Genomic DNA, 22,042 nt, shown 5'->3' with positions numbered 1-22,042 from the left:
GCAATAATCACATTAATGCATCAAACATTATGCATATTTTTATTATTCTAAAATAGGCTTTTCTGCAAAAGGACTAGTTTTACTTTTGTACTTTAATTACATTTTAATATCTAATTAAAGTTTGAATTGAGGACTTTCATTTATACTTCCACAAGGGCACAGTAAGTAACACATTCAGAAGTAGAAATACAAAAGATGAAACATGAAACAAATTATTTTTACTTTTTTATTGCTTAAACTGCCATCTGGAACAATCTATACCAAAAGGATAAACATCTTTGCACATACAGGAGGTCAAACTGAATACAGGGTAGAATAGAAAAAGAATGGTCCTCTGGTCGCCTGCAGCTCTCTCTGCGCTGCAGGCCTAACAAACTCACTGGAGGTCGGGCTAGCAGGAGTGACTGACTACTACTGTAAGCCCAGGTTAGGTAAGCTAAGGCAAACCGGGACGATTGCAGTGTGGCTAAAAACATTTTGGACTAAAACCAATGATGCTGCTATTTACAAGAAAACAATATTTTGATAAAAGGTGAGTCAAACCCACGCTCCCCTAACGGAGTCATTTCCTGTGGATCAGGAAGGATCAGATGATTGATTTAACTGTAAAGAAAAGTACACATTACTCGTTAACAAAAAAACTCTTCCCACTAACCTGACTACCCTGCAATCGGCACCAAAATCAAATCTTTTTTGGACGAACAACATACATCTCGATTCTTAAGCGCATTAAAGTGCCCTGAACGAGACAAAACAGAAACACATGACTGGTTCTATGTCATTTCTGGTAACAGACAAGTGAGGCAGGAATGAAGAGTTAAGCCTATAATCCAGAAGTCAACATGGTGTGGTTTGGTAAAGATCTTTTAAAAAAACAAAACAGACTTAAACATTATATGCCATCTAAATAGTCATGAAGCAGTTAAGCTAGGGAGTAACAAACCAAATATTTGACAAAGTTCCCGCTTCTGCACGCAGCAGCTGCAGGATTTTTTTTAATACACGCTTTCCATTCATACCGGATCACTGGATGCCTAAAACATCATGCCAAGTAAGCATAGAGAACAGATCACAAGCTACTCTGATGAAAAGACAGCCACCTTTTCAAATAGGCAATAAGCAATGACACTAGTTTTAAATAAATATCTGCTCACTCTGCCCATCCGCTTCAATACATAAATACTTCAGATGTCCTGAAAACCCATAAAACCAGCTTGTTTTTTTCAAGACTTCACTTCAATAAACCTGGAATTACCCATTTGATCTATTATTTTTTTTAAAGTTTTAACCCATGACGTTTTACACAATACGATTACATACTGTTTTTGTCGGTTGACAAGAAGAAGCATTTATTTACTTTGTGGCACTGGACACCTAAAATAGAATTTATGGAAAAATAAGTGTTTACAAAAGACAGTTAAACATAGTTTTTTTTTAGATCACCATCACTCCAAACCATAAGTTTATCATTTAGTCCATAATAATAATAATAATATAACTATGATCGATTTTAACTATACTATGATAACATTTTGATTACAAACCATAGCAGAAGAGTGACCAAGTTATTTGGTATATACTAAAAAAATTGAATACTGAAATACACTTAATACTCTTTTTTTTTTTTAGCTTTGTCTTTTATATATTATATTATTTTTCCTCAGAGTAGTCAAGGCAGTTCTTGTATGGTCGTTCTGCCGATAAAGAGGACAGTAACTACTTCCTGTTTGGAGCTCCAAATAGTCAGGGCACGCACTGCGTTTCCACGGCTATGCATCGTTGCGTTGTGACAATAATCCACATTTGGCACTAGCCTGGTAGCTGCACATTAAAATTATAATTTGTACAAGCTCTCTCTTACTAAGCAAAACAGCCTGGTCTCATCGTGCCAATTGAAGGTAAGCAAACACGGCGTAGCTGAAACCTAAAAAACGTCCAATAAAATTCAATCATATTCGTCCTGCCTTTTTTACAGTTCCTAGGTTCTGCTGTGTATCTAATCGGGCTAAATGATGTCCAAAAGGAAACTCTTTAACGGGGGTAAAATAAGTCCTCTGTTCAATCTACAACTTCAATCTGTAACAAGTTCACTAAAAGCGCCATGTAAAGTTTGATTGTCCTGTCTCAGCGGTCTGAGACCCTAATGTCTTTTAGATCTCTTAACAATCCTGCTTTGTGTTTAAGTCAAAAAAAAGAAAGCGGAACCAGCGAATATAACATAGGTAACGTGTGATGTAACTGTGCCTACAAGGTAGCGTACAGCAGCTGGTACAAGCGCTGGTGAATGTCTGAAAGTCATCTCAGCGTGACGGGTGCTAACGACAAAATGATCTCTGTGTGTAAAACGAAAAGGGAGAAAAGCTGAAACAGAAAGAAGAAGAAAGTGACAAAAAGCAAATTGCATTGGTGGACCCTGGGTCTAAAAGGAGAAATAAGGGGAAAGGGTGGAGGGAGGAGGAGGAGGAGGAGGAGGGTGGGGAGAGACCCTTCAGACTGACAGCGAGACGAAGCTGTTGTACTGTTGGATGTTTCGTTTGAGAATGTCCGAACAGGGACCCAGGACGCGCTCGAAGCGAGGTCGGTCCAGCTTCACGCACTTCAGGGGGCCGCGGGCGACCACAGTGGCAGCACGGGGGCGGTTCATCAGCAGGGCAATCTCACCTGCAGCACACACACAGAAACACACTCAGAACGTCAAATATCAGATACATGCAAGACATGTTTAGAAGCAAAAATGTTAAATATTAAATATTACCACAAACAATGTCAATCAAATAATTGAGATAAAAGACTGCTGTGTTGATTCTTTATTGCTTACCAAAGTAGTCAGAGGGTCCTAACCTCCCCACTTCCACAAACTCCTCGTTCTCTGAGCGACGCTGCAACACAGCTGCAGAACCCTGAGAGAAACACACACGCACAGCTTTAGTTACAGGAGCTCAGAATATCATCTTCTTCAGAAAAGTGAATTTCTAAGATAATTATTTGTTACTTCTAGACTCAAAAGACCCTTTTTGCACTAGACCAGTAGAACCTGTGGATCTCTATAAAAAGTGTGATGGCCGTGTGTGATCTTAATATTTCAATGATAAAATATATGAATTATTTTGCCTACAAAATAATCAAAATCAAAACATCCACCCGTTATAATTTCCATCAAATGTGATATCTTCATATAGTATCTCACCAGTGAAAATGTCTAGATTAGATGCAAAAAAAACCCTTTTAAATATCCCCAAAATATAAGATTTAAGAAGCTGGAACAAGTATTTGTCACAACTTTACAGACACTAATAAATTGCTGATAATAAATTGTCGAGCTGACTGACTCATCAATTAATTGACTCAAAGACCAAAAACATGTTACGGTTGAGGCAACTTTTCGTATCACCACAAGAGGGTGTGTGTTTGTCGATAACAAATAGGTGGTAATACTTTAAGGAGCTGAAAATATAAACCAGCATGACTCCCACGAGGATCCAACACCCCCTACACTGTTAGACGTAACTGGGCCAACGATCAATCACAGAACTCAAGAGTTTACAGGTAAAACTGTGACATGTATAAAGGCATGTGTGTAGGTCAGTGATGAAGTGTGTACCTCTAGGATGATGAAGAACTCGTCTCCAGGCTCTCCCTGCACAACAATCTTCTGTCCGTCCTCAAACTGGACGGGCTCCAAGGCATCAGCGACTGTCAGACGCTCCCATTTGTCAAGAGACTCTGAGAACAAAGGAGAAAGGAGAAGTCAGCTGACATGACAACACTGTAAAGAAACCGGATTTGAAAAGTTTGAACCTGTTATCGGTTTTACTCTTAAGGAGAGGTATTTTTATATGTTCTTTCAGGTTATTTTAATCTCAGCCCCAAACACAGGTAACGTGCTTCTATTTATAAAGTTTCGGGATGATTTGAAAAATGAACCCACCTAGAATGGACACTTTCCTGAGGAACTCCTCGTACATCTTCCTCTTTCTCAAAGTGCTTCCCTGAAGAGGAAGATATTGGTGTTAGTGTCATGGTGTAGAGCGCTTGATAAGAAGTTTAAAAATAAGAGAGATGCCCCACAACTAGACAATAGTACATTAATGACGAACATTTTACAACCTGGCTTTAAAAACCGTGGCCATTCTTTGCATTTTCAGAATCAAAATCAGAATACTTTAATGATCGCAGGGGTAACAGGCTCTGGTGACAGGCGCTCCATTTTAGAATAAAATAAATGAAAAGATAAAAAATAGAATAAAAAATGTTTAATCTAAAGAAAAATGTCCCAAAATAAAATAGAATAAAAGTATATATCGAAATATAAGAATTTAAATTAAAAAGTGCAATAAAAAGCTAAAATAAATCTATAAATGTCCAATAAAAATAAAACCAAATAAATTATGGAAACATAAGAAGTTAAGAAAAAAACATAAAAGATCAAATAAAATAGAAGTATTTATACAAACATAAGAAGTTAAAACCTGTACCAACTGGATTACTATATATAACATGTATATTACAGTATATGTACAGTGGGGACAAATGGACCCACGTGTACTGATAAGGCCCCTCCTCACCATAAGTATTCTCCTGTAGCTGTCTCTGTCGATGCCCCACAGCTTCACGTTGGTCTTGGCTCTCACTGTGGCCGCCCTCGGGGTGCCGTAGATCAGGGCCAGCTCTCCGAAGCTGCCCCCCTCCCCGATGCTGGTCACCCATTCATTGTTCACATACACCTGGCAGACAAGCGGGATAGAATAGTGGTTTTAAAAATACAATGTTGACGAGAAACACAGCATTTTCTGAAAGTTTTGAAGAGGATCCAATACTCACATCCATCTCCCCTTGGTCGATTACATAGAAATTATCTCCTTCGTCACCTGGGTGCAAACAACAAGTACGTTACCATCACAAGCAGTCAGATTTATTGCCAATTTAGTTTACACATACAAGGAACTAGCTTAGGTGTATAACGCTGCATACATAAACATAGTAAAAGGAATTCAATTGTAAAAATGAAGCAAATACAGAACTTTTATTGAGCTATTTTAAAAACTATTAAAACAAACAAATAAAAGGCAAGTTTTACAAGTGATATAAATATACAACAAATGTGTATGGTAGAAATGAGAAATAACTCCTTCAAACACAAAACATTTTTCAAGTTCATCGTGATTCAGGCTGAAATAAGGAAGCCATCCTACCCTGCAGAATAACAGTTTCCCCAGCGATGTAGGTGACAGGAAACATGGCATCAAATATGTCACTGGAAAGCAGCAGATGTACGAGTTAGTAAACTGTTACACAATTAAAAAAGCTTGGTTAAAACATCTTTAAAGACAGGTACCTCCTCTCGTTGTCGTCCAGGTGTGAGAAGAGAACGTTCTTTTCAATAGCTTTGGCCAAGGCTGCCATCGTTTTGTAGTCTTTTGGAATGACCTTAAAAAAAACAACAGAGACGTCACGCAACTCTTCATGGTGCGGATAATATCAGATGGCCGATGTAGATTTAAATGTTGCGACACTCTTTGTGAGCCGCCTGCACGTCTACCTTTCTGACATATGAGGCTGCGTCCTCCTCTGTGTAGACCTCTGCGCTGAAGGCTCCTCTCCGCCGGCGGCCCTTCACCACCGGGTTCATGGGAGGAGAAACCTCCTCATCACGCGAGTCTGAGCGGGAACTACTGGCCTTCTGCTGGTTCTGGATCTGCTTGGCCTCCTCCTGCAAGGGAGAAGGGGATGGAGGACAGCCAACAAAGGATATAGTTGGTACAGTTTATCCAGGTTAGGATATTATTTATTAAATCCATTTTGTGGAATTAAGTCTTTCACAAAAGTGATATTGCCTGTTTGAAAAATGGACTTAAACTAAATAGGGTTACATTTTTTAAGCTATAATATTCCTCCAACCATGTAGCTTCATATATCTGAGACATTATGGCCGACCGAAAACTATATCATTAATTTTAAAAAAGGTAATACAAAACTATAAGAATCGTAAATGATTCAAAAACAGATATGACTGAAAGTTAAGGACGATAAAGCCATAAAAAGTTTCTAAAATAAATACTTTAGAGCCCTATATTAAAGTGAAAAAGCCAGAAACATACAAGCAGTCATTTTAGAAAGCCTTGTAAGATATGGTGGCGGTAATATAGAATTTAATTTACTGTATGTACACTTTCCTAATAAAGCATCACTTACTTGGCCTTAATATTTCTTTACTGGTAAATATGGTGAATTTAGCTGAGGCTTTTGAACACAGCTTCTTCAAGCCTTATCCAATTGTTTTATTTAGACTTGGGCAGTCCCTAATTGTTGTCCGAAGCATTTGTTTTTCAAAGTTTATTAGCCGGTATGTCTGTGCTTGGACACAACGTGAAAATAAAAAGGTGAGATCATGTATATAACAATGCAAGTAAATCCTTTCAATGAGCTTTTAATTATTAAGAATATTCAGACATTGTAAATTGAATGGCAAAATATATATATAAAATACATTAAAGTGACTCTATGGCTGTGTAAACACAAAAAGGGCAATGTGCGCAACTCCCAAGTGTTATAATGGTCGGGATAACCCTGCTGTTTATTCTGGCGTCACATTGGCCACGTTCTTATGTCAACAAACATGCATGTAAACACAACGAGCCGTATCAAGGTCAGCAGAATTGATTATGGTCCTGTCCATATATTGCACGGTAAGTCGATAACGTAATTGTTTTTAAAGTCCTACAGTACATACGGTATAATGCTCATCTTTACTGTATGATGATTTGCACTGAGTCCACAGAGGTGGAAGAAGTACTCAGATCTTGTACTTGAGTACGAGTAGAAATACCAGAGTGTAGGAATACTCAGTTACAAGTAAAAGTCCTGCAAATAATATGTTACTCAAGTAAAAGCACAAAAGTATTGGAATCAAATATACTTAAAGTACCAAAAGTACTTATTATGAAGATTGACCTATTTCAGAATAATACATATTATATGTTTGGGATAAAATATTGGATGAACTGTAGTGCAGTAGAAGTGGAAGGTAGCACAAATTGATATACTCAAGTACAAGTCTCTCAAAATTGTACTTAAGTGCAGAACTTGAGTAAATGTACTTCAGTTACTTTGTACCAATGGACACAAACACACACACACGAACACACACACTAACCTTCTCCAGCCTTTCGAAGTATTCCCTGAGGAAGGCCATGGGCCTGTCCGGCCTGGAGGTGCACAGCTGGACAATGCAGTCCTTCAGCAGCTGTTGAATGTTGTGTTTCTGCACGTACTGCTCACACTCCCTCAGGCTCCGCTCCTCCTCGCTACTCGTACTTCCAGATGCCATGACGACAACCGCAACCCTGCTCTGTGACCTCTAACCTTTGTACTGGAGACAGTGGACAGTAACAGGAAATCAGGAGCCCGATTTCACATCATCAGCGTTCAAAGTGGATTTACTGGATTAGTCAGAGAGCGACACAAGAAGAGTAGGGGTGACCGCGTGTCGTGATGAGAAAACGGACAGACAGAAAACGTGAGAATGTGAGAAAAGTAGAACCAGAGTGAGAAAGCGCTGAGAGATGGGGTGTTGTTTTTGCACTAAGGAGCCTGAGTGCTTCTTAGTGTCAGGAGAGAATACTGGTCATATGATGTGATCACACATATCTGACCACAGATGACAAACTAGGACAGGCTGTACTAGGTTTATTTACTCACAACAATTTTACTTCTTCTCTAGGCCTGAAAGAAGCCCTCTATCAGAGTGTCACACACAAGCCTTTGATTTAGATGGGGGAATAAAAGGCCAGTGAATCAATCCACTGTGAAACAGACCAAACCCAGAAAAGAAAAGTGCAGTTTGCTTGAGGTTTCTTCATTTCAGGCCACAATACTGCTGCTGAGCAAAATAGCCTGACAGATCCCAGATCATGTGATTGGCCTCAGTGATATAAGCTTCTTCAGATAGCTCAGAGCTTGATCTAGCTGCAAGTCTAAAACAGGAAGGCCTCATGTAACCAACATTTTAGAAGGGTGAACAAAAAGACCAAGAGTATCATGCATTTGCATCCATATAAAAGGATTTGGATCATTTCTAATCGGACTAGGCCCAGGGGATTTACTAGCCATGTTATCAAATATGAGGCTGGCCCAACCTTTATGCAACTAACTAAATACTGGAAACTTGAAAAGATTGTTTTAATCCTAACCTACCACAGGAATAAGTAAGGGAACAATGATACTGTTTTCAAAGCATGTGGGATACATTTAGAGTCAAGACCCAACAGCTGGGCTTTCCTGCATTATATTATAAGTAAATCTAATTTAGTTTGACACATTTTAGGTTGTAAAAGTTTAAAATTAACATTGTAATTCTGAAATTCAGTTGCTAAGCTGCAGCATCACCTCTGCTGTCAACTAAGAAGAGAGCTGTCAATTATATTAGAGAAAACACCGCGATGCACAAATGACCTTGCTGATCGGGTGACAACGAGGTATGCCTGGGGGGATGGATGATAACAATCCAATCTAATGTTTTAACGAATTAACTAAATGTTGTCGCCTTTGAGTACAGTGTGAAGCAAATGCCCTGTCTGTAACACCGTCTAGGTCAGGAAGGCTTCATAAGGAGGCTGCAGCCAAGTAACAGATCGCAGGATGATGCTGAAAAGCTACTCAATTATAATGGCATGTTAGCACCAACGATGCAAAAATAGTACATGTCTTTGTATGTTTGCTTAGCTGTCTTTGGCCTACGTTGTGTGGGAGAGTGTGTTTAGTTTGATGCCTAGCTGGCTTGTAGCTCCGTGCAAAGGCAAAGCTCTCCTCCAATGACGCCATCTTGAGTTCTATCATAAACAAACGAGAGACGGAGGAAACAAATTTCACCTATGCAGAGGTCATATGATCCGCGAACGGGAAAGAAAGGCAAATACTCACAAGAAACTGTAAAATTCCTGCCGAGCCTTTCGATAGCGACTCGGGATGGATGATTTTTCTCGAAGCGAACCGTTACCAGATCCTCCTCGCTTCGATTTTTTTCCCGAGCCCTGGACCGCTGCCCCACCGGATACGGCTGAGAACCAATCAGCGGCCGTCACTGACGTCAATTCTCCTCGTTCTGACATGTGAGCCCGTAACCCCTGGCAACCTTAAAGGAGCCCGCACGGAAATCGTGACGTCAAGGAAATAGTTTAGAAACAAAACAAAAAAAAAAGAGAAAAGAAAGAAATCGATTTATATCTGATTAAAAATGTGCCTGATAACAGGAATCTCTCTGTGTGGTTTTCTGTATTCAGACGTCCTGGTTCACTGCAGTGAGCAAGGACTTCTGTCCACTTACAACATGACCGTATGTACACACAGTGGTCTGAAGTACATTTACTCTCATTTTGAAATATGTGTACTTTACGTGAATATTTAATTGTTTTGCTACTAAGTACTTCTACTTGACTATAAATCAGGGGTAAATAATGTACTTTTAGTCCTCTATATGTATTTAATATCTTTTGCTAATTGTCTTTAGACTTCAGTTACAGCTGGAGTAAGTTTGCAAGCTACCCCTGCAGTATAAGTCATTAAAACTAGCTGCACCTTTACCAGCTCTGATACATGTTTAATGCATCAATAACTATAATCAAAACATAACATGTGTTATAATACTATTAATGTTGTTTGCATTATATTACATATAATAGTATTATTCATTAATTTATGTCAGTAATCAAATACTGTAGGTGCTTAATATGGAGCTAGAAAAATAATAATATTAAAATAATAAAATAATCTTGAAAGAAGGCTTTTATTGTTGGCAAAATTCAGGCATAGAATACAACAATAAGTGCCTAACATAAACATTAGTGCCTAATCTTAATAATGAAATGTAGGATAGTATACATTAAAATGTAAAGAAGGAAGTAAATAAGTGCCTCACCAAATGTACTTGAACGTAGTACCTGTATCGTACTTCAAAGTATGTATAAAGAGATACATACAAGTTGTCTCAGTCCCATTTACATTTACAGTCTGTGGCCTAAAAGATAAATACAACTTTAAGGATCGTGTTTCAGTATTCAACATCTGGATGTGGGTTTAATGACGTAAATTAAGTACAAATATGGATTAAAATATAAACAAATACATAAATAAATGTAAAGCACAGCTAAAGTAGACAAATCAAAAGTAACACAAAGTCAAAAAATGAATCTAAAATTCGTTTATCAGTTAAAAATCGTTTGCAGGGCAGTAAAACGCTTGATCCTCTCTCATCCAATGAAATCATCAAAACAATTCCTCGTGACAAGACTGAAAGCATAATTGGCCAATCAACCGTCTATTCTCCTAAATAGGCGGTTCTTATGTGATTGACAGCCTTGCTATCAAATCAATGGGAGGCTTTAAACATCTCGACCAATAGAAACGCCGGAAAGGAGATTTACATGTTGCGACCAGCCAATAGGGATGTGCGTTAGAGTGATACATCCTCCCATCAGCTGTTTTTGTTTTGCTGTGTGAATAATGTAAGTTAATAACATTATAACAACAGTCTAGACTGACTCAAGTGAAAGAAGTCACTTGGGAGGCGTTTATTTTTTGTCCTCTTTAGATCCGGGGTAGTTTACTCGGTGTGTGATGTGTACCGTTTGAGACAACCGGCCCGCACATTCCTCCCCCCGAAGAGTGTGATCGTGGCGTTTGGAGTCGGGGGGCTGAGGAGGGGAAGCGGGTTCCGGCGGGGATCGACCCGAGCCCAAGGCCTCCGACCTCGGCCAGTGAGAGGAGAAGGGATCCGGCGGCTGCCATGGAACCCCAGGAGTCCCAGGACGCACAGGACGGCCTGGAGGAGCAGAGAGCCTTCATCTGTGCCTCCTTTAACCAGGACACCACGTAAGCGACCTGCGGGCCCAACATGAACTCAATCTCCTCCATGCACCTGACTGTTGCATAATTATTTACAGTGTCATTTACATGGTCTGGTTTATTTCCTGTCACATAGAAAGCATGCAGCTGTGTGTGTGTGTGTGTGTGTGTGTGTGTGTGTGTGTGTGTGTGTGTGTGTGTGTGTGTGTGTGTGTGTGTGTGTGTGTGTGTGTGTGTGTGTGTGTGTGTGTGTGAGGCTCAAATGTAACTACAGGCTTCTGTGTTTTTCATTTAAACTTGAAGATTAGTCCTTTGGAGCTAAACTGAAGTGGGCAATTGTGTTAATCTTCAAAGCCTGTTGCACATTTAGACACTTAGTAACCAAACTATTGTGTAATAAGACACAGCTTAGAGTGAAAATAGGCATATTCTCTATTGTCTTGTCTCAGTTTACCTCCTCCTTGATTTATGATACCAGGCAGTTAAAATACCATGTTACATATTTATAAAGTGGTTAAAACAGTCAAAGGCATTATTTTCATATGTATAACAACCACAAGCTAATTGTTGGTAATAAAAGTCTTAAGTTCCCAGCTCTTTCAACAATGCAACAGTAAAATTAAACCATAACAAATAAATGATGTATCTAAAATAGTGCAATAACAAAATACAATAGATGTAATGGTGAAAGTAAACTGCAGGAATGAATACAATAGATTTCTCTGAGGGTACAGCAATGCAATTGGAAGTAGCTTGAAATGAGGTGTTCCTGTGTTCTTATTTATATATTTTTTTATAACTTTGATCACTCACACCTGCATTGCAGAGGGACACTGTCAGGCACTATTAACTTGAATAACAGACACATCCAGCAGAACACAGGTGTGTCAGCTTAAAATAACATCTGCTGTGGTGATGATTGTAACACTAACCAGATGGCCAAACAGTCAACCTGGCGTTTATATCTCCTTGTCATCATGTTCTTTTCAACTTCAGCCGTGATAAGATAAGGTGAGCTTCCTTTACAGGGGGGGGATTAACTGATTTCAATGGAAGCTGCTGTGTTAATGACTGTGCTCTCTAAACAAGATAAGATAGTCTGAAAGAAAATCATGGGACACACTGACTGTTAGGAGATATGAGTTTATGATGATCAGAATGATCCTGCACTACTTCTTTCATGGAAACTAACAGGGGTAAAGCCAGTGGCAGAAAGCAGCCATTATAGATTTTACCGCATGTTGTGCAGTTCTACACTATTGTTTGTCCGTGTGCGTGGTTAATCCTATTCCTTCAATAACAAGCTATTCTTTCTGACCAAATCCATTCTAGTAATACCAAACAAATACAAAAAGCTTTCTGGGATTATTTGACTGAAAGGGGTAGACTTTATGTATCAAAATATTGACCTCAAATGTTGTAGCTATTGCAAAAAATAACCAGATCTCATGCGGACAAGATCAGGATTTAGTTTTTTTATTGAGGACTATAATTTGATTACGGTGCTTTAAGGTATTTTAAACCTTTAACAATGGTGGATGTGGCTGGTAATGTCATCTGTGTTTTTGTTCTTTCTTCTTGTAGTTCTCTGTCAGTGGGCACAAAGACCGGCTACCGGCTGTTCTCCGTCACCGCTGTGGACAAACTGGACTGCATCCATGAAGGAGGTAAGATAGACATTTTGCTTTATTGCTTAAACAGTGGCTTCCATGCCATGGCCAGTTTGAGAATTTGGTCTATTTTGCTTCCATAATATGTCTTCTTTCAGAGTTATGGGAAGAAATGTCTTGCAAATTCACCAGAAATGTGTCTGTTTTGCATATTTAAACATTACATTTAACTAGTAACACAAAAATCCAATTGTCTTAATGGAAGTAATTAATTACAGATTTTTAAAAGTGATATCCATTCGCTAAAGATTTTACTCTATCAATGTGACATGTGTGACATTTTCACATACAGCTGTTATGCAAGATCCCTAGAGAGTCATTACTGATGAGTAATAGCAGTCCACACAGTTTTATCTCAGCAGTGGTCAGGTTCACCTTGATCATACAACCGGCCCCATCATGTTTGCTGTTCTGCATGCAGAGGGTAAACACAGGGACGCTCAATCTTCAGAGCAACAACCAAAACAGATCAACTTTGGTGTCATCTTTGAGGAAGTTCAGGCACAATAATGCCGTCTTTGTCTGGGGACTGACAGTTTCTCTTAAAGGGACAGTTAACCGTATAATCTACATGAATGCCATTTTCAAACTAGTTTGTTTTGTTGTTTGTTGTTTTCTGTTGTAACCCTCTTGTTCCTGAATGGATGAACGCTTCCTTTGGGTCAGTGGGAAGCTTGGCTGTAGTTTGTTAGACATAAAGTAGTTCCTAGATGCTCACAACAGAGTCTGTGTTTAATCTTGAGTAATCAGGTCATGATTTCTAGAAAGAGACATTGCTGTCGAGTATTTTTTGCCTCTTTAAGACACAAAAAGCTGTCATCTAGTTCCATGATATTGTTGGGAAGGAAGACATTTCTAAAACCTACGTCTGTAACACCCTGCAACTCACACCCAAACAACCTAGATTTGTAAATATCCCCACAGGGTTAGATGAGAAATATGCATTGTGTATGTATTTTGAGGGTGAAGTGTCCCTTTTGTTGGTAGCGAAGAATGAGAGAAGTAAATCCACTGTCATTTGGAAATGAAAATTGACTAAATTGTATAGAAATTGACACCAGAATATATTATTTTGCCTTCACTGACCACAAATGTGATATGCAATCCATATCCAAGGTCTCCCTCTCGTCCCTCTCCCAGTAGAGTGTCCAGACGTGTACATCGTAGAGCGGCTGTTCTCCAGCAGCCTGGTGGTGGTGGTCAGTCTGTCCATGCCCCGCCGGATGAACGTCTACCACTTCAAGAAGGGCACGGAGATCTGTAACTACAGCTACTCCAACAACATCCTCTCTGTCAGGCTCAACAGACAGGTGAGCACAGGACAGAGATGATTCTGGACCTGTAATCCTCAAAAATGGTTGCTTCTTTTTTTGTGCTATCAATATTTATTTTATCTGGAGATCTCTCTGTCTGTCTCTGTTATCTCAGAGGCTGGTGGTGTGCCTGGAGGAGTCGGTCTACATCCACAATATCAAAGACATGAAGCTACTCAAAACCCTGCTGAACACACCCACTAACCCCACAGGTACTCACGCTGTTACACACACACACACACACACACACGCACACACACACACACACACACTGTATAGGTCAAATAAAAATGTGTCAGCCTATAGACTCTGACCTAAAAGTCTTGATAATTACTTCCTTTTAAAGTATGGCTGACTAAAGAGTCCCAGACAGATAAAACATATGTAGCCCGATTGTAAAGCATTAAAGTATTGGTCCTATAGGTGTGTCGGGGAGTGAAGAAAAGGAATACATGGGAGAATTAACAACCTAAATCCCCCTCTCTACTCCCTCTTTAGGTCTCTGCGCTCTCTCTGTTAACCACAGTAACTCCTACCTGGCGTACCCCGGCAGCGCCACCATCGGAGAGATCACGGTGTACGATGCCAACAACCTGGTGAGGATACATTTATATTGAACAAAGCAAGACAGGAAATAAATGCAGCGCTCATCACTTCTCTTGATAACTCCATGTGGACAAGCAGTGTAGTGTTGGTGCTGATGTCATTAAAGAACATTCAATGTAACTCTAAATCTCAGTTCAATTCAAAGTATATCAAAATCTGTATATATATTAATTCATTTTAATTAAAAAAATATAATATATCTTAACTTAACTGTTTGTTATTTTTTAGATTTATTTTATTTCAACATTTTTATTTATTTCGTTACATTTTTTAATTCATTATTTAATTAATTATTTTGTTTGTTTGTTTTTTCTCAGCTTTTTTCCTTAAAATATAATAAAATAAAATATAAATGAAATATTTAGTATTTTCAGCAGAGTACATGTATGGATAAAATGTGTCAATAAATCAAATCAAATAAACCTCATTTGCCCCTATAGAGCACTTTGACGCTGATCCAAGCCCACGACAGTCCCCTGGCGGCCCTCACCTTTAATTCCTCCGGCACCAAACTGGCCAGCGCTTCAGAAAAGGTGACCATTATTTCTCCATCGCTCTTTATGTTTTATTACCCACATCCTCTTTTCTGACCATGCTCTCCTCCACAGGGCACCGTTATCAGAGTCTTCAGCGTTCCTGAGGGACAGAGACTGTTTGAATTTCGCCGAGGGATGAAAAGGTTGGCATTTTATATTTCCATATCCTACCATCAAAGGTTGATAAGAAAATTAGGGACGAGATGCTAGCCCAATTCATGCTAAGTAATGTAAAGTGATAACTGTATGGTTGTCTCCTGCAACTTGATTATCATGTTCAATCTAAAAATCATTGGCAAAGTCTACACACGGGCTAAATCTGGTCATCATTTTGGCTTAAACACATATGTGGACGCATTTTTAAAATCAAAAATGTGCATTTACTCATCCTTGTTTTGTTATTTTCTTTCTCAGATACGTTAGCATCAGCTCATTGTCCTTCAGTGCGGACGCCCAGTTTCTGTGCGCCTCCAGCAACACTGAGACTGTCCATATATTCAAACTGGAGCAGCACAGCCCCAGGTACACACACACACAACAAACACAGCCATGTTTTCCTATTAACATAGTGCATTTTCCTTTTTTCATAGCGTATAATATCAATTGATTTCTCTGTCTAAGGAGTCTGCTTTCCATGCATTGTCCTTCTTCGACCCTTGCATGGTTCAGAGAAGGACAATGCATGAAATGACACTCTGCTCTATTCCAGATGTAAAGCAATCCAGTAGTTTTCCTCTGAAATTCTACATAGTGGCTCTCTATGTTGAGTCCAGTTTAGCAGAAATTAATCTGAACGTCTCCAGTAATGACTTAGAATTAAAACGCTTTATTTCCTTTAACTTTATCCATGTTGTGTCCTACCAGTCAAGATGAGGAGTCTCCCACATGGTCAGCCTACATGGGTAAAATGTTCACGGCAGCCAGCACCTATCTACCCTCCCAGGTGTCCGACATGATGCATCAGGACAGAGCCTTCGCCACAGTGCGACTCAACATGTTTGGCCTGAAGAACATCTGCGCTCTGGCTACGTGAGTCCAAAGACAGACCAGAGAGGGGTGTTTTTTAAAAGGGTGCATTTATAAGTATTTACATCTTGTGCTGGTTTTGTTTGTCAGGATTCAGAAGCTCCCCCGCCTGCTGGTTGCATCCTCAGACGGGTGTCTCTACATCTATAATGTGGATCCACAGGATGGAGGAGAGTGTGTTCTGGTCCAACAACACAGGTGTGTGTGTGTGTGTTTGTGTGTGTGTGTGTCTTAGTGGGGCTCCTTCAACAAAAAAGTAAAATTGTAGGAAATACGATCTGTGACAAACATACAAAAAAAACATGTTTATGATACTCAAACATTTTGTTCAGCAGGAAATCTCCACATATTAACACAACTCTTGTCATTTTTGAAGCATAAATGCTATTGCCAGCAGTAAAAGTTAACAGTAGGCTATAGAGGAAGTACAACAAGGTCACATGACTGCACATCAACACCGCTAAGCTAAAGGCGGCTATTGTTAGGCTTGATGATGTTTAGTCGAGTCCTTTAGCCATTTGTTAGCAACCAAATCTTTGGGCACATAGAGGCTCCAGAAATTCAACAGTGGGGTGTTTACTGATGTATTTTCTGTAGGAGAACAATACTAAAACGTGTGTTTACCACAGGCCTAAGGATCTAATCAAGAACTCATTCAAAAACGATTGACTTGAAACAAAAGTGCTCAAGCGCTAACTCATTTTTAGCGTTTAGGACTCATTCTTGCAGCTTTAAATTGTGGCATTTGTTTGTGCTTTTTTTTTTAATCTAGTTGTGTGTTACAAAGTATTTTTCTACTCTGTTGCTGCAGACTGTTTGAGTCCAGTGAGGAGCAGGTGGAGAAGGAGGAAGAGGAGGATCCAGAGGACGGTTCTCCACCACCAACCAGCCAATCATACGCTGCCACTGTGGCTCTCCCTTCAACCCCGCCCTCCTCCACCACTCTCATGGGTACAGTATTCCTAAAAACTAAAACACTTTCCAAGATAGTTAACTGGGTACTTCACAGTTACTCGTTAAACCCTACTGTGTGTGATAGGCATTATTATAGCTTTTATTTAATATGTATTTTAACCACTGTTGATTGGCAACTCCTGAAACCTTTTCAAACCTGAGGCTGTTTTGCTAAGAATTATGTTTTATCTCATCAATAACTTCTCAACTGTCACAAATCTGGTAGATGATATGTAAATGGTAATTATTCAGGATAAGTATACTATTTTTTTGTGTGTTTTTCAATATAATTGCTATATTTCTAAAGTAATATATACTATTTTTTATCCTAGATGATTTCTGTAAATGCATTTTGCTTCACAAAAATCATCCCCCAGCTTTTTCTCCAGTGCAAATAATATCCAATTGTTTATTGGATTGGATTATAAAGTTAGGTGTTTGTGGTAGAAGAAAATGTAAACAATTGTCCAAATAAACACTTAAATAAAGAATCTAAATCGCCTATAAAGTCGATTACAGGGTCTAACATCCAAGTTTTGTTAGAGCAGGAGATGCTAACACTTAACAGCAAGACACAAACCTTCCCCTCCTCTTCCTTCTCGTCCCAGGTTACTCTGAGGACGGTGGAGCCCAGACAGGGGACGTCATCCCGGAGCACGAGTTCGCCGCGAGCCCCGTCTGCCTGGACGACGAGAACGAGTTCCCGCCAGTCGGCAATTGACCAAACCCTTCCTCTCATGAAACATCCAAACCCTGCATAACAATTCAGTTTTAAGCAAGGGAAAAATACTCCTGTGTTGAGACATCGTCCCCACCCACCCTTCCCGTTCACATGTACCCCTGCTGGCCTAGGGTCAACTCTTGTCAGACTCCCTGGTGTTTCTGTTCCCCTTTCATGTTCTGTAAGGAGTATAGATAAAAACAGCACACACAAAGTGTAGAAGCTCCACGTATCATTAAAACACATTTACAACATGTATGACGAGTTCAAAGACTCTCTAAGAGCTCCGCTTTTAACTCCCATAATTACACCATTAACATCTTTTTGGTGAAATATTCCAAAACCTAAAACACAGTGAGGTTATTGTCAATAAACATTATCATGGTAGCAATCAGATCAACATGGTGTTGGTCTGGCAGAGTATTAATCAGCAGACTGAAGATAGTAGTGGAAAAATATGCTACAAGGGTCCAGAATCCCCCCCGAAATATAAAAAAGGTCATAATTTCAGCAGTTTCTAAACAAGCCAATCGCAATCTGACAATAATATGAATATAATATTAACTTTGATATCAAATAAGCATTTGAAAATCTATAATAAGGGTATTTTTTATCAGGAATCTGGGAGCCTATCAAGGGGCATTCAAGGTGTCACCCCTCCGTAAAGAGGAGCTTACTCAAGAAGGAAGGGATTTTGAAATGGAGATACACTATTTAAATCATGCGCAACGTATTATATGACTTGCAGATGCAGCTGTCCTATTAATTATGGAAGTGATAGATGAGAATAAACACCTGGTAATACATTTGGAGGAGCAGCTTGATGGTGACGTTACAGGTCCTTGAATTTCAGTGATATCCTGAAGACCTTTTTTTATTTACTACATTATTTTAAGTCATTTTTACTTTGATGTATTAAATATTATTTTGCAAAATGTATTACATGTGCATCCACGCATAGACGTACCGTGCGTGAATATCTATTGAGGATTTTTACTGTGTATAATGTATATATAACATTTATATATAGTTCTGTTGTAATAAGTAACACCGTTTGATTTGCCAAAAGGTGGCGCTGTTAGGACACCCGTACGCTGCATACTGGACGTGTGAAGAGAAAGAGACTCATTAAAGCTGAGAAAAGATTCAACTTCTGCATTTTGTTTTGTTCTTTTATTTAAAAAATATCATCATTTATGTAGCTGGTGTTTAAATCTTGTATAAAATCTCATCAATTTATCCAACAAAACAATAATAAAGCAACGTTTAATTAACAAATAACACTGAAATGTTTGTATTTACACATTGCTGCTTTGTCTTTACTGTGTGATGGATCTTATTTTTCCTGAATTATTGACCTTAAACACAAACTGTTCAAAGTTCAGCCGGCAGCAAATCTCTGTAGGCTACTGCTTGTCAGAACATGCCCCGCTCGCTGCATGTGGACATTGAACCTCCCAAAAAAACAGCTTCTGCACACAAACATCTGATCACATCCGACATAGATATCTGTTTCTGCGCCTGTTAAGTCCTTGACGTTTACCCAAACTCAAATATCTTAAAGGGGTTCTGTTATGCTTTTTTGAGTTTTCTGTTTCCTGCAGTGTGTTATATAGGTTTTTGTGCATGTAAATGATCTTTAAGGGCTAAAAGCAGGTTCATATTTGTATTTAGCCACTACTGTCACATGTCTCCATGCTTTAATGCTCAAAAAGCTCTTTATTTTTCTCATACTGCCTCAAACTATAGCCCAGTCTGCTCTGATTGGTTAACTGGCTGGCTCTGTTGTGATTGGTCCACTCCTTAGAGATGTCCCGCCCCTTAGCCATGTATCACATACAGCGTGTTGGAGCGCTAGCCAATAGAAGCACTAATGTTACGTAGTGATGTAATTATGTTACAGAAGTAAACAGGTGTGCAGAGAAACTCCTCTGGAGGTCACACAGGGATTTTTGCATTTGCAGACCATTTACATGCACACAAACCTAACACACTACAGGAAACGGCAACAGGGCCTCTGTAAGACTTAAATCCTGTATCAGATGAAACTCTCCCCCCTCAGCTGGGTGTGTGGCAGCGGCAGACGGCGTGTTCAGGGTCACAGCAGGGCGCCGCTGCTGCGTCTGTGCTGTAGTCGGCTGTGGACACTGACTTGTCATCGGCAATGTCCCACAGCAGATCCTCCCTCCTGCGGGCGATCCTCTCCGCCACCGCCTGGTATTCCAGTGTTTCCGTACGTAGAGGCGTTTCCTCAGACTCGTCGCGCTCCAGATCAAATATCAGGGGCGGGTCGTGGAGCTGCTCTCGTCCTGTGGCCCCCCCACACGCCTCAGCTGCACCTGCAACAAGGGAGGATGAGTGGATTTCTTATTACTACTGGGGGAGGAAGGATTCAGAGCCTTTCACTTTAACTTCTGTTTATACCTCTTTCATTTATTGTATTTCATTCGATTTTTTTACTTGACATTTGACCTTAACGTCACATGTTTGTATAAATATCCTTTATATTTATCCTTTTTGGGGATTTTTTCTTTTACTTTTTGTTGATATAAAAAAACGTTTCTAGTTTCTTTATTTAATATTTTATTTTTTTGGAGATTTTATTTTAACTTTTTAGGTTTGTATACATTTCCTTCTTTTTATGAATCTATCACTCATCACTATTATTGGAAGCAGTTTAAAGAGTCTTTAACTTGTTATGTTCATCACATTTTTTATTTTACCTTTATTTATTTGGAAATGTTCATAAAATTCTTGTATTTTTATACGTATTTTTATTTGATAATATATATTTAATTGGATTTTATTTGTATTTCTTATTTAATTACCCTTTATATTATTTCAAGTAGGAAGTCGAAGGCTGTATTAAAACAAAAAGACGAAGTGAAGCTCCTCAAATTTGCACCTCCACTTCGAGTTGATGCAGCATGACGCTTATATGAGAATTAAGTGTTTTGATTTATACTCAAACAAATACAGACAGACCAATACAACGATACCACCATGGCAGAGCAAAGCCGACACCACCGCAGATATACATAAAATAACAATATATGAAATGTTATACAACTGCCTTTTCTCCGTAGACACATATGACCTGTGTATGACCCGTACCTGTGATGTAGAAAGCTTTGTGTTTCCCTGATCGAACTGTCTGCAGGTCACCAATCTCCCCCGCAGCTCCACTGTTAGGGTGGAAGAGAAACTACAGGAAAGAGAAGAACACAAGACCCTAAAAACACTAATAATACCGGGAAAATATTTATGGAAAGAAAAGTAGGATAACAAAAGCTGTACCTCATGACCGGTCTGTTCACGGTGCAGCAGGATATCTGTGGCATCGATGCCGTCGTAACGTCGGTCTGAGGGGGGAGTGACTCCTGCCAGGGACAGAAGGGTGGGGAAGATGTCCATACCGCTGCAGCAGGAGGTCAAGAGGAGAGCACTGTTTGCATGTGTGAAACTTAAAGAGGCCCTATTATACTCATTTTCAGTTTCATATTTGTATTTCGTCACATGTTTAAATGCTAACCTGAAAGAAAGAGCCACATCACAATGGACCTGAGATGGTGTAAAGGTTATTCTACGAATATTAAATCATTTTTTAAATAGCTAGTATAAAAGATGGACAAAATCTATAAAGTACTACAAACTGTCGGTGTAATTTACCATATTTAAAACGGGATGTATTGGTAAATTCACCTTTTTTTCTGCATGTATTTAATCTATTTACATTTAAAGTTACATGTTACACCATAATACTGAGCGACGTGATGCACACACCATGTTTGGATCCTTTATATATTTATTTTTTCACAATCTGTGCATCCCCCTGAGGCATGCATACCAAAAACTAATTCATGTTTGAATAAAAGCCAAACATGCAGCAGCTAATGGGCTTTTTGGTCTAGACTAAAGTGTAGGAATGCCATTACCATGCCCTGCCCAGTACAAACAGGGTTGGGCCCATCACACCTGAGTCTGTATGTACACACAGGAGGTATATAGGATCTGTTGAGGTTTTAATGCATCTGCTTATTTGTAAAAAGGGGGTACCTGAGCAGGGCGGAGCTGGTGGTGTTCGCAGGGATCCTCCCGGGCCAGTAAGCCACAGTCGGCACCCTGTGACCCCCCTCCCAGGTGGTCCTTTTAGCTGATCCTCCACCTAGCACACAGGCAGAAGATGACCGGCTTCCTTTCATTAAAATACGCACCTGTTGTTATATATTGAACGCGTGAATCCCCCCCCCCGTATGAAGCATATTTGATACCTCTGCTGGTCTGCCACTTCCCCATAAAGGGTCCTACACATCCTGCGTACTGGCACTTCTGTTCCCAAGGACCATTGTCACCTGAAATGAAAGCACAAACATGAAC

At 39.5% G+C, this 22,042-nt stretch overlaps 3 protein-coding genes and 1 long non-coding RNA gene across 6 annotated transcripts in view; 1 reads left to right on the top strand and 3 right to left on the bottom strand.

Moving 5' to 3' along the window:
• Positions 1 to 212: 212 nt before the first annotated feature.
• Positions 213 to 9,109, bottom strand: LOC134871342 (cAMP-dependent protein kinase type I-alpha regulatory subunit). The gene is made up of 11 exons (XM_063894081.1): positions 8,920 to 9,109; positions 7,154 to 7,369; positions 5,540 to 5,710; positions 5,336 to 5,427; positions 5,193 to 5,254; positions 4,822 to 4,868; positions 4,566 to 4,724; positions 3,929 to 3,989; positions 3,602 to 3,723; positions 2,819 to 2,900; positions 213 to 2,661 (listed from the first exon to the last, which is right to left on the bottom strand). The coding sequence occupies exons 2-11, from the start codon at positions 7,325 to 7,327 to the stop codon at positions 2,489 to 2,491; spliced, it is 1,143 nt and encodes a 380-aa protein (XP_063750151.1). The 5' UTR covers positions 7,328 to 7,369; positions 8,920 to 9,109; the 3' UTR covers positions 213 to 2,488.
• A 1,343-nt stretch (positions 9,110 to 10,452) lies between these two features.
• LOC134871340 (WD repeat domain phosphoinositide-interacting protein 1-like) lies at positions 10,453 to 18,815 on the top strand. Of its 3 annotated transcripts, none has more exons than XM_063894080.1 (12): positions 10,453 to 10,866; positions 12,424 to 12,506; positions 13,653 to 13,819; positions 13,938 to 14,034; positions 14,321 to 14,418; positions 14,869 to 14,961; positions 15,037 to 15,107; positions 15,379 to 15,486; positions 15,829 to 15,993; positions 16,081 to 16,188; positions 16,802 to 16,941; positions 17,553 to 18,815. In XM_063894080.1, the coding sequence occupies exons 1-12, from the start codon at positions 10,781 to 10,783 to the stop codon at positions 17,663 to 17,665; spliced, it is 1,329 nt and encodes a 442-aa protein (XP_063750150.1). In that variant the 5' UTR covers positions 10,453 to 10,780; the 3' UTR covers positions 17,666 to 18,815. The 3 variants fall into 3 exon arrangements, with proteins under 3 accessions (XP_063750150.1, XP_063750149.1, XP_063750148.1); XM_063894079.1 differs by having other exon boundaries at positions 13,650 to 13,819; XM_063894078.1 differs by having other exon boundaries at positions 13,626 to 13,819.
• Positions 14,832 to 17,744, bottom strand: LOC134871348 (uncharacterized). Its single transcript, XR_010166676.1, has 3 exons — positions 17,525 to 17,744; positions 16,056 to 16,268; positions 14,832 to 15,064 (listed from the first exon to the last, which is right to left on the bottom strand). It is a non-coding gene; the product is annotated as an uncharacterized LOC134871348 (long non-coding RNA).
• A 9-nt stretch (positions 18,816 to 18,824) lies between the features above and the next one.
• arsg (arylsulfatase G) overlaps positions 18,825 to 22,042 on the bottom strand; it is a 9,826-nt gene continuing 6,608 nt past the window's right edge. Inside the window, exons 7-11 of the mRNA XM_063894091.1 lie at positions 21,937 to 22,017; positions 21,722 to 21,830; positions 20,963 to 21,083; positions 20,780 to 20,870; positions 18,825 to 20,004 (exon numbers count right to left, since the gene is read on the bottom strand). Of these exons, the coding sequence (XP_063750161.1) occupies positions 19,724 to 20,004; positions 20,780 to 20,870; positions 20,963 to 21,083; positions 21,722 to 21,830; positions 21,937 to 22,017 (683 nt within the window). The 3' untranslated portion in view covers positions 18,825 to 19,723. The remainder of the gene's footprint in view (positions 20,005 to 20,779; positions 20,871 to 20,962; positions 21,084 to 21,721; positions 21,831 to 21,936; positions 22,018 to 22,042) is intronic.

The sequence above is a fragment of the Eleginops maclovinus genome, chromosome 10 (assembly GCF_036324505.1).
Source record: "Eleginops maclovinus isolate JMC-PN-2008 ecotype Puerto Natales chromosome 10, JC_Emac_rtc_rv5, whole genome shotgun sequence".
Lineage (NCBI taxonomy): Eukaryota > Metazoa > Chordata > Actinopteri > Perciformes > Eleginopidae > Eleginops > Eleginops maclovinus.
Note: the sequence above shows the minus strand (reverse complement) of the source record. Positions and strands in the feature narration are given on the sequence as shown.

What these genes read in the sequence shown, in the direction of transcription:
- LOC134871342 (XM_063894081.1), bottom strand. Translation starts at nt 7,327, where the DNA reads ATGGCATCTGGAAGTACGAGTAGCGAGGAGGAGCGGAGCCTGAGGGAG. An exon ending in ACTTCGAAAGGCTGGAGAAG is followed by an intron (nt 5,711 to 7,153) that starts GTTAGTGTGTGT and finishes TCTCCCTTGCAG; the next exon opens with GAGGAGGCCAAGCAGATCCA. An exon ending in CTGGACGACAACGAGAGGAG is followed by an intron (nt 5,255 to 5,335) that starts GTACCTGTCTTT and finishes GCTGCTTTCCAG; the next exon opens with TGACATATTTGATGCCATGT.
- LOC134871340 (XM_063894078.1), top strand. Translation starts at nt 10,781, where the DNA reads ATGGAACCCCAGGAGTCCCAGGACGCACAGGACGGCCTGGAGGAGCAG. An exon ending in TCCTTTAACCAGGACACCAC is followed by an intron (nt 10,867 to 12,423) that starts GTAAGCGACCTG and finishes TTCTTCTTGTAG; the next exon opens with TTCTCTGTCAGTGGGCACAA. An exon ending in AACATCTGCGCTCTGGCTAC is followed by an intron (nt 15,994 to 16,080) that starts GTGAGTCCAAAG and finishes TTTGTTTGTCAG; the next exon opens with GATTCAGAAGCTCCCCCGCC.